Source organism: Oncorhynchus mykiss, chromosome 19 (genome assembly GCF_057628025.1).
Source record: "Oncorhynchus mykiss isolate SJ-2025 chromosome 19, ASM5762802v1, whole genome shotgun sequence".
Classification (NCBI taxonomy): domain Eukaryota; kingdom Metazoa; phylum Chordata; class Actinopteri; order Salmoniformes; family Salmonidae; genus Oncorhynchus; species Oncorhynchus mykiss.
In genome coordinates, this window is record NC_143040.1 from 73,346,149 (window position 1) to 73,357,553 (window position 11,405).

Genomic DNA, 11,405 nt, shown 5'->3' on the forward strand with positions numbered 1-11,405 from the left:
ACTATCCTGTCACCTACCTCACCACTATCCTGTCATCTACCTAACCTCTATCCTGTCACCTACCTCACCACTATCCTGTCATCTACCTCACCACTATCCTGTCATCTACCTCACCACTATCCTGTCATCTACCTCACCACTGTCCTGTCATCTACCTCACCACTATCCTGTCATCTACCTCACCACTATCCTGTCATCTACCTCACCACTATCCTGTCATCTACCTCACCACTATCCTGTCACCACTATCCTGTCATCTACCTCACCACTGTCCTGTCACCACTATCCTGTCACCACTATCCTGTCACCACTATCCTGTCACCACTATCCTGTCACCACTGTCCTGTCACCACTATCCTGTCACCACTATCCTGTCACCACTGTCCTGTCACCACTATCCTGCCATCTACCTCACCACTGTCCTGCCATCTACCTCACCACTGTCCTGTCACCACTATCGTGTCACCACTGTCCTGTCACCACTGTCCTGCCACCACTGTCCTGCCACCACTGTCCTATCACCTATAATAATACATGTTTAGCAGACATCCTAAGTATTTTACAGCTAGTGTCTACATGTTTACTGTGTGGTCTCTGTGGGGACCTATATAACACAGTACTGTAACACATACACTACATGGCCAAAAGTATGTGGACACCTGCTCGTCCAACATCTGATTCCAAAATCATTGGTGTTAATCTGGAGTTGGTCCCCCCTTTGCTGCTATAACAGCCTTCACTCTTCTGGGAAGGCTTTCCACTAGATGTAGGAACATTGCTGCTATAACAGCCTCCACTCTTCTGGGAAGGCTTTCCACTAGATGTTGGAACATTGCTGTGGGGGACTTGCTTCCATTCAGCCACAAGAGCATTAGTGAGGTCAGGGACTGATGTTGGGCGATTAGGCCTGGCTCGCAGTCGGCGTTCCAACTCATCCCAAATGTGTTCGATGGGGTTGAGGTCAAGGTTCTGTGCAAGCCAGTCCAGTTCTTCCACACCAATTTCGACAAACCATTGACCTCGCTTTCTGCAAGGGGACATTGTCATGCTGAAACAGAAAAGGACCTTCCCCAAACTGCTGCCACAAAGTTGGAAGCACATAATTGTCTATTTCCCTTCACTGGAGCTAAGGAGCCCGAACCATGAAAAACAGCCCCAGACCATTATTCCTCCTCCACCAAACTTTACAGTTGGCACTATGCATTAGGGCAAGTAGCAGTCTCCTGGCATCTGCCAAACCCAGATAAGTCCGTAGGACTGCCAGATGGTGAAGTGTGATTCATCACTCCAGAGAACTGCTCCAGAGTCCCATGGTGGCGAGCTTTACACCACTCCAGCCAACGCTTGGCATTGCACATGGTGATCTGAGGCTTGTGTGCGGCTGCTCGGCCATGGAAACCCATTTCATAAAGCTCCCGATGAACAGTTCTTGCGCTGATGTTGCTTCCAGAGGCAGTTTGGAACTCAGTAGTGAGTGTTGCAACCGAGGACAGACGATTTTTAAGCGCTATACACTTCAGCACTCGGCGTTCCCTTTCTGTGAGCTTGTGTGGCCTACCACTTCACGGCTGAGCCATTGTTGCTCCTAGACGTTTCCACTTCACAATAACAGCACTTACACTTGACCGGGGGCAGTCCCAGCAGGGGTGGCTGGTGAAGCAGGGGAGGCTGGTGAAGCAGGGGAGGCTGATGAGGCTGGTGAAGCAGGTGAGGCTGGTGAAGCAGGGGAGGCTGGTGAAGCAGGGGTGGCTGGTGAAGCAGGGGTGGCTGGTGAAGCAGGGGAGGCTGGTGAAGCAGGGGTGGCTGGTGAAGCAGGGGAGTCTGGTGAAGCAGGGGAGGCTGGTGAAGCAGGGGTGTCTGGTGAGCCCCAGCAGGGCAGAAATTTGACATACTGTCTTGATAGAAAGGTGACATCCTATGACAGTACCACGTTGAAAGTCACTGAGCTCTTCAGTATGGGGCCATTCTACTGCTACTGTTTGTCTATGGAGATTGCATGGCGGTGTGCTCGATTTTATAAACCTGTCAGCAACGGGTGTCCACATACTTTTGATAATGTAGTGTAGGTTGGATGTGTTACCTGTACCAGACTGCTTTTTCCCCCACGTAACAATTTGTCTTCACTGAATACAATAACAAAGTAATGCAACACTATTCATATGGACATCATGTCTGCTTACCAGGAGAGCTGGCGCCAAGAACAGCTGCACAGCAACCAGACACCACAGCATCTTCCTCTTTCACTGATGGGGACGACAAAACCAGTTAGTTAGTCTGATAAAGGCGATTATAATAACTATGTTTACTTACATGTACAACATGTGAGAGCAATGATTAATAAATGGTGGGAAGATGGTTTTGTAAAATGCCTTTATAAATGGTTTATTACCGAACGGTATGATAAAAGTGTTAGCTTCTAGTAGTTCTACAATCATTATTATAAAGTGATTTTCTAATCCTATGTGAGATGTTTAATGGTGTTATTAAAATTCTGAGAACGGAGGTGTTCTGTTCTGAGAACGGAGGTGTTCTGTTCTGAGAACGGAGGTGTTCTGTTCTGAGAACGAAGGTGTTCTGTTCTGAGAACGGAGGTGTTCTGTTCTGAGAACGGAGGTGTTCTGAGAACGGAGTTGTTCTGTTCTGAGAACGGAGGTGGTCTGTTCTGAGAACGGAGGTGTTCTATTTTGAGAACGGAGGTGTTCTGTTCTGAGAACGGAGGAGTTCTGTTCTGAGAACGGAGAAGTTCTGTTCTGAGAACGGAGGAGTTCTGTTCTGAGAACTGAGGAGTTCTGTTCTGAGAACGGAGGAGTTCTGTTCTGAGAACGGAGGAGTTCTGTTCTTAACGGAGGTGTTCTGTTCTTAACGGAGGTGTTCTGTTCTGAGAACGGAGGAGTTCTGTTCTGAGAACGGAGGAGTTCTGTTCTGAGAACGGAGGTGTTCTGTTCTGAGAACGGAGGAGTTCTGTTCTGAGAACGGAGGTGTTCTGTTCTGAACGGAGGAGTTCTGTTCTGAGAACGGAGGTGTTCTGTTCTGAGAACATAGGAGAATGTTTTACTATGGTTCCCTGAACGAGGGGGGGCAAGGCAGCCCAGCGGGCAGTGGACACTCTGGTCTGGACTGATCTGACTGTCCGTAATTGCACTCACTTGAAGGTTGTTAATGGAGTCAGTGGCTCTATGAGCCTATTGTCCTCAACTTATTACCGGAACTGTCAGAGTTAGGGGGTCAGGACAGAGCCCCAGTCACAGGATTCAACTCTCACTAACACCGTCAATAGACTGGTCAGCAAAAAAAACTCTTTGCACTCAAGAGTCTCATTCCTTGACCACATGTACAAACACACAAACACACAAACACACACCTACTGAATACACAAACAAACACACGTGCACGCACACAAACACACGTGCACACACACCTACTGAATACACAAACAAACACACGTGCACGCACACAAACACACGTGCACACACTGTATAATACACCGAGCACACATTGTGAAGGAATGGCCCATCAATAAAGTTATGCATATTTTAATAATAACTTATTTATTCAATGTTGTGCTAACAGAATAAAGCAAGTAACGTTAATGTGTTTTTGTGTGTATTCTCAACACGTAACTATTCATTTCATAGAAAATAGTAGAATAGAATAACAGGGAATCATTTGGAGTGAAATAAAGTGACTCCCATAGTCTCACAACCTCAAACCCTGTCAGGGGAAAAAAACAGCAATAGGTAACCTCGGTCTATCCTGAGTTGGCGGGGCGCCTTGACGGTAGACGGGGTTCATGGAAGGTGACAAAAGAGGATGTCCCTCAGTGGTGGAAAAAAGTACTCAATCGTCATACCTGAGTAAAAGTAAAGATATCCTTAATAGACAATGACTCAAGTAAAAGTGGAAAGTCACCCAGTAAAATACTACTTGAGTAAAAAGTCCAAAAGTATTTGGTTTTACGTGTACTTAAGTTTCAAAAATAAAAGCATAAATAATTTAAAATTCCTTATAATTAAGCGAACCAGATGCCAGTACTTTCTTGTTTTTATTGTATTTACAGAAAGTCAGTGGCACACTCCAACACTCAGACATTAATTTACAAATGAAGTATTTGTGTCCATTATTTTTTACAAACTGGGAACAAATTATTAAATTACAAACTGGGAACAGACGTTTGCTTTTTAGTTGTCAACTAATATGAATTCCAAGTTGATGTAAAAAATAAATATTATTCACCATGTCATGAGATTCAGGTTAAAGGTTGTGTAAAAAAAAAAGACTAAATGTCCTTATGTCGATGACTTTTTGCTAATCTAATCAGTTTTACACGTTGATTCAACGTAATCACATTGATCTTTTGTTGAAATTACTTGGGGGAAAAGTTTATTTAATACGTTTTTTCCCCCAGTGGAGATGCGTTATATTCTCCAACCGGAGAGGGTACGCTCTGTTCTGCTCTGCAAAACATTAAGACTATGTTGAGAAAAAAAATGTTGAATGACTTTGGCTGAACTGAATGTAGTATACGTTAATTAAAAGTAGAAATTAATAGTCTATTAGTAGCTGGTAGCCTGCCTACAAATCAGAAATATGTGAAAAGTAACTCCTGTAAACGCTTAATATTGTGCGCAAGAATGTTGGCTTTCCAGAAATTTCCCACGAAACTATTCTTACTAAAGTCAAAATGGCAGAAATCCTAATAAAAGTTGTCAGAACTTACCCTTTGAGCGTTTCTGCGTCCCTTCAACTATCCAAAATAGCCGATGAATCCGTGCTGCGCGGTTTCACTGTGTTGTAGTACCTCCGCAGCTGCGGTTCTAATATTACCTGCTGGCTTCGTCTCTCTACCGGGGAGGGTTTTAGTTATTAACCCCGCTGCCCAACTCCTGTTCTGATGAGGTTATCAAGCTGCAAGACCCTTTTCCTTTCCCTTTCCAGTTGAAATTGAAAAGAGGAGAAAGAGTCCAGTCGGTGTTAAAACCTCTGTGTGCGTCACTCGGGCTAACCCCGTCGTGCCCGGGATCTGCGCGCTGGTGATTACAGTGTGTCAATGAACAGAACTCAACCGGGGAGAAATATTGTGAGGCTATCATTTCAGATTGTAAAAATAACTGTTAATTAACGTTTGTAGATTTTAAGATCCTTCTTCTCAGAATGAATGTGCAGGACACACTTTTAATGAGTAATTCTCGTTTTTACAAACCAGTGGCCCTCTAATCTTGGTTACCTCAGAACACAATTTATTTCGCGAAAGTTAGTCATTTCCTGTTCATGAGAATCTGTCCACGAGAGATTAGTGGCTCACACCCGGTACTGTTATTATAGCATTACGGTATGGGCTATTTGAGTTGAGCGGTGTCAGATTATTATAGTGTAATAATGTGTTATGATGTTTAATAACAGCTTCGTTAATACCAGGGTTTAACAATTATATATATATATATGAATAGGTTTATAATAAGGTGAATAAGGTGATTGATGAGAGCTGGCGACGAATCAGTTGGACGGACCTTTTGATTTTACGTTTCCTCAAGGTAGCTCCTATGTGTACACAGGCTTGTACCTTCACAGTTTTTTTTATGGGTGTTATGGTGAAGACGTTAGATCTCCACAGTGGAGGTGTCATAATACCCATAAAACCTAGTGGTCAAACAAGGGAAATGGTTCCAATAGTTTTTCAACTATTCATTTTTCCAATAGGGGATTTTTTTAGAAACGCTGGAAAATAAGGACTGTGTTTAGTATAGGCTTACCCTGTCGTGATGTTTTGATAACCTGTCATATCTCCCTCGGACAAGGTGGCATTTATCAATATATTCGGGGCTCTATTTACTCTCATATTAAAAAAATGCTAATTAACATTGTTGTGTATTGATGTGACGTACTGATATATGACGTCACCACGCCAGTAAAGGCGTACTGATATGTGAATACGGGGCTTGTTACTTGGACAGTGATGGAGTAAAAACAAGTTGACGTTTACCTCCGAGTCTGGTTGATCTCATTCAGTATAATATCTTAACTTAGCACAAGTTGTACGTATAAAATCGAACTATGTTGACGAGGATAACGTTTTGAAAACGATAGTTAATTCAATCTGAAAAGTTAGTTTCATCAAGAGGGGAAAACAATGTGCCAACGTTTGACTGCTAACAGTGAGCCTGCTACGCTAGGTCCATGCTGGACCGGGTGGTTGGTGACGCTGGACGGGGTGGTTGATGACGCCGGACCGGGTGGTTGATGACGCCGGACCGGGTGGTTGATGACGATGGACCGGGTGGTTGATGACGCTGGACCGGGTGGTTGATAACGCTGGACTGGGTGGTTGATGATGCTGGACCGGGTGGTTGATAACGCTGGACCGGGTGGTTGATGATGCTGGACCAAGTGGTTGATAACGCTGGACCGGGTGGTTGATAACCCTGGACCTGGTGGTTGCTGACTATGGACCAGGTGGTTGATGACGCCGGACCGGGTGGTTGATAATGCTGGACCGGGTGGTTGATGACGCTGGACCGGGTGGTTGATGACGCTGGACCGGGTGGTTGATGACGCTGGACCGGGTGGTTGATGACGCCGGACCGGGTGGTTGATAACGCTGGACCGGGTGGTTGATGACGCTGGACCTGGTGGTTGATAACGCTGGACCGGGTGGTTGATGACGCTGGACCGAGTGGTTGATGACGCTGGACCTGGTGGTTGATGACGCTGGACCGAGTGGTTGATGACGCTGGACCGGGTGGTTGATGATGCTGGACCGAGTGGTTGATGACGCTGGACCGGGTGGTTGATGACGCTGGACCGGGTGGTTGATAATGCTGGACCGGGTGGTTGATGACGCTGGACCGGGTGGTTGATGACGCTGGACCGGGTGGTTGATGACGCTGGACCGGGTGGTTGATGACGCCGGACCGGGTGGTTGATAACGCTGGACCGGGTGGTTGATGACGCTGGACCTGGTGGTTGATAACGCTGGACCGGGTGGTTGATGACGCTGGACCGAGTGGTTGATGACGCTGGACCGAGTGGTTGATAACGCTGGACCGAGTGGTTGATAACGCTGGACCGGGTGGTTGATGACGCTGGACCGGGTGGTTGATAACGCTGGACCGGGTGGTTGATGACGATGGACCGGGTAGTTGATGACGCTGGACCTGGTGGTTGATGACGCTGGACCGAGTGGTTGATAACGCTGGACCGGGTGGTTGATAACGCTGGACCGGGTGGTTGATGACGCCGGACCGGGTGGTTGATAACGCTGGACCGGGTGGTTGATGACGCTGGACCTGGTGGTTGATAACGCTGGACCGGGTGGTTGATGACGCTGGACCGAGTGGTTGATGACGCTGGACCTGGTGGTTGATGACGCTGGACCGAGTGGTTGATGACGCTGGACCGGGTGGTTGATAACGCTGGACCGGGTGGTTGATGACGCTGGACCTGGTGGTTGATGACGCTGGACCTGGTGGTTGATAACGCTGGACCTGGTGGTTGATAACGCTGGACCGGGTGGTTGATAACGCTGGACCGGGTGGTTGATAACGCTGGACCGGGTGGTTGATAACGCTGGACCTGGTGGTTGATAACGCTGGACCGGGTGGTTGATGATGCTGGACCGGGTGGTTGATAACGCTGGACCGGGTGGTTGATAACGCTGGACCTGGTGGTTGATAACGCTGGACCGGGTGGTTGATGACGCTGGACCTGGTGGTTGCTGACTATGGACCGGGTGGTTGATGACGCTGGACCTGGTGGTTGATAACGCTGGACCGGGTGGTTGATAACGCTGGACCGAGTGGTTGATAACGCTGGACCGAGTGGTTGATGACGCTGGACCTGGTGGTTGCTGACTATGGACCGGGTGGTTGATGACGCCGGACCGGGTGGTTGATAACGCTGGACCGGGTGGTTGCTGACTATGGACCGGGTGGTTGATGACGCCGGACCTGGTGGTTGATAACGCTGGACCTGGTGGTTGATGACGCTGGACCGAGTGGTTGATAACGCTGGACCGAGTGGTTGATAACGCTGGACCTGGTGGTTGTTGACACTGGACCTGGTGGTTGATAACGCTGGACCGAGTGGTTGATAACGCTGGACCGGGTGGTTGATAACGCTGGACCGGGTGGTTGATGACGCTGGACCTGGTGGTTGTTGACACTGGACCGGGTGGTTGATAATGCTGGACCGGGTGGTTGATGACGCTGGACCTGGTGGTTGATAACGCTGGACTGGGTGGTTGATGACGCTGGACCTGGTGGTTGATGACGCTGGACCGAGTGGTTGATAACGCTGGACCGGGTGGTTGATGACGCTGGACCTGGTGGTTGATGACGCTGGACCGAGTGGTTGATAACGCTGGACCGGGTGGTTGATGACGCTGGACCTGGTGGTTGATAACGCTGGACCGGGTGGTTGATGACGCTGGACCTGGTGGTTGATGACGCTGGACCGAGTGGTTGATGACGCTGGACCGGGTGGTTGATGACGCTGGACCGGGTGGTTGATAACGCTGGACCGGGTGGTTGATGACGCTGGACCTGGTGGTTGATGACGCTGGACCTGGTGGTTGATAACGCTGGACCTGGTGGTTGATGACGCTGGACCTGGTGGTTGATAACGCTGGACCGAGTGGTTGATGACGCTGGACCTGGTGGTTGATGACGCTGGACCTGGTGGTTGATGACGCTGGACCGAGTGGTTGATGACGCTGGACCGAGTGGTTGATGACGCTGGACCGGGTGGTTGATTACCCTGGACCGGGTGGTTGATGACGCTGGACCGGGTGGTTGATGACTTTGGACCGGGTGGTTGATGACGCCGGACTGGGTGGTTGATAACGCTGGACCGGGTGGTTGATGACGCTGGACCGGGTGGTTGATGACGCCGGACTGGGTGGTTGATAACGCTGGACCGGGTGGTTGATGACGCTGGACCGGGTGGTTGATGACGCTGGACCGGGTGGTTGATGACTTTGGACCGGGTGGTTGATGACGCCGGACTGGGTGGTTGATAACGCTGGACCGAGTGGTTGATAACGCTGGACCGGGTGGTTGATAACGCTGGACCGGGTGGTTGATGACGCTGGACCGGGTGGTTGATGACACTGGACCGGGTGGTTGATAACGCTGGACCGAGTGGTTGATAACGCTGGACCGAGTGGTTGATAACGCTGGACCGAGTGGTTGATGACGCTGGACCGGGTGGTTGATAACGCTGGACCGGGTGGTTGATGACGCCAGACCAGGTGGTTGATTACCCTGGACCGGGTGGTTGATTACCCTGGACCGGGTGGTTGATTACGCTGGACCGGGTGGTTGATTACCCTGGACCGGGTGGTTGATGACGCTGAACCGAGTGGTTGATGACACTGGACCGGGTGGTTGATAACGCTGGACCGGGTGGTTGATGACGCCAGACCAGGTGGTTGATTACCCTGGACCGGGTGGTTGATTACCCTGGACCGGGAGGTTGATGACACTGGACCGGGTGGTTGATAACGCTGGACCGGGTGGTTGATGACGCCAGACCAGGTGGTTGATTACCCTGGACCGGGTGGTTGATTACCCTGGACCTGGTGGTTGATGACACTGGACCGGGTGGTTGATAACGCTGGACCGGGTGGTTGATGACGCCAGACCAGGTGGTTGATTACCCTGGACCGGGTGGTTGATTACCCTGGACCGGGTGGTTGATGACGCTGGACCGGGTGGTTGATGACGCCAGACCAGGTGGTTGATTACCCTGGACCGGGTGGTTGATTACCCTGGACCGGGTGGTTGATGACACTGGACCGGGTGGTTGATAACGCTGGACTGGGTGGTTGATAACGCTGGACCGGGTGGTTGATGACGCTGGACCGGGTGGTTCATGACGCTGGACCGGGTGGTTCATGACGCTGGACCGGGTGGTTGATAACGCTGGACCGGGTGGTTGATGACGTTGGACCGGGTGGTTGATGACGCCGGACCGGGTGGTTGATAACGCTGGACCGGGTGGTTGATGACGCCAGACCAGGTGGTTGATTACCCTGGACCGGGTGGTTGATTACCCTGGACCGGGTGGTTGATAACGCTGGACCGGGTGGTTGATGACGCCAGACCAGGTGGTTGATTACCCTGGACCGGGTGGTTGATGACGCTGGACCGGGTGGTTGATGACGCCAGACCAGGTGGTTGATTACCCTGGACCGGGTGGTTGATTACCCTGGACCGGGTGGTTGATGACACTGGACCGGGTGGTTGATAACGCTGGACTGGGTGGTTGATGACGCCAGACCAGGTGGTTGATTACCCTGGACCGGGTGGTTGATTACCCTGGACCGGGTGGTTGATGACACTGGACCGGGTGGTTGATAACGCTGGACCGGGTGGTTGATGACGCCAGACCAGGTGGTTGCTTACCCTGGACCGGGTGGTTGATTACCCTGGACCGGGTGGTTGATGACGTTGGACCGGGTGGTTGATGACGCCGGACCGGGTGGTTGATAACGCTGGACCGGGTGGTTGATGACGTTGGACCGGGTGGTTGATGACTCCGGACCGGGTGGTTGATGACGCTGGACCGGGTGGTTGATGACGTTGGACCGGGTGGTTGATGACGTTGGACCGGGTGGTTGATGACGCCGGACCGGGTGGTTTATGAGATGCCATACTGGAGATAAGGACAATCAGATTAGAGATGCCATACTGGAGATAAGGACAATCAGATTAGAGATGCCATACTGGAAATAAAGACAATCAGATTAGAGATGCCATACTGGAGATAAAGACAATCAGATTAGAGATGCCATACTGGAGATAAGGACAATCAGATTAGAGATGCCATACTGGAAATAAAGACAATCAGATTAGAGATGCCATACTGGAGATAAAGACAATCAGATTAGAGATGCCATACTGGAGATAAGGACAATCAGATTAGAGATGCCATACTGGAGATAAAGACAATCAGATTAGAGATGCCATACTGGAGATAAGGACAATCAGATTAGAGATGCCATACTGGAGATAAGGACAATCAGATTAGAGATGCCATTTAGATTAAAGAAGACAATCAGAATAGAGATGACAATCAGATTAGAGATGACAATCAGATTAGAGATGACAATCAGATTAGAGATGACAAATCAGATTAGAGATGACAATCAGATTAGAGATGACAATCAGAATAGAGATGACAATCAGATTAGAGATGACAATCAGATTAGAGATGACAATCAGATTAGAGATGACAAATCAGATTAGAGATGACAATCAGATTAGAGATGACAAATCAGATTAGAGATGACAATCAGATTAGAGATGACAAATCATATTAGAGATGACAAATCAGATTAGAGATGCTATACTGAGAAAGTGTAATAAGGAATACGTGCGCTGAAAACTATTGGAGGAGGCCCGTGGGCT

At 49.4% G+C, this 11,405-nt stretch overlaps 1 protein-coding gene across 1 annotated transcript in view; it reads right to left on the reverse strand.

Annotated features, from left to right (window-relative positions):
- The window catches only part of paplna (papilin a, proteoglycan-like sulfated glycoprotein), a 98,922-nt gene extending 93,634 nt beyond the window's left edge, over positions 1–5,288 (reverse strand). The window contains 2 exon segments of the mRNA XM_090211710.1: positions 2,181–2,243; positions 4,718–5,288. Of these exon segments, the coding sequence (XP_090067836.1) occupies positions 2,181–2,231 (51 nt within the window). The 5' untranslated portion in view covers positions 2,232–2,243; positions 4,718–5,288.
- Positions 5,289–11,405: the final 6,117 nt, after the last annotated feature.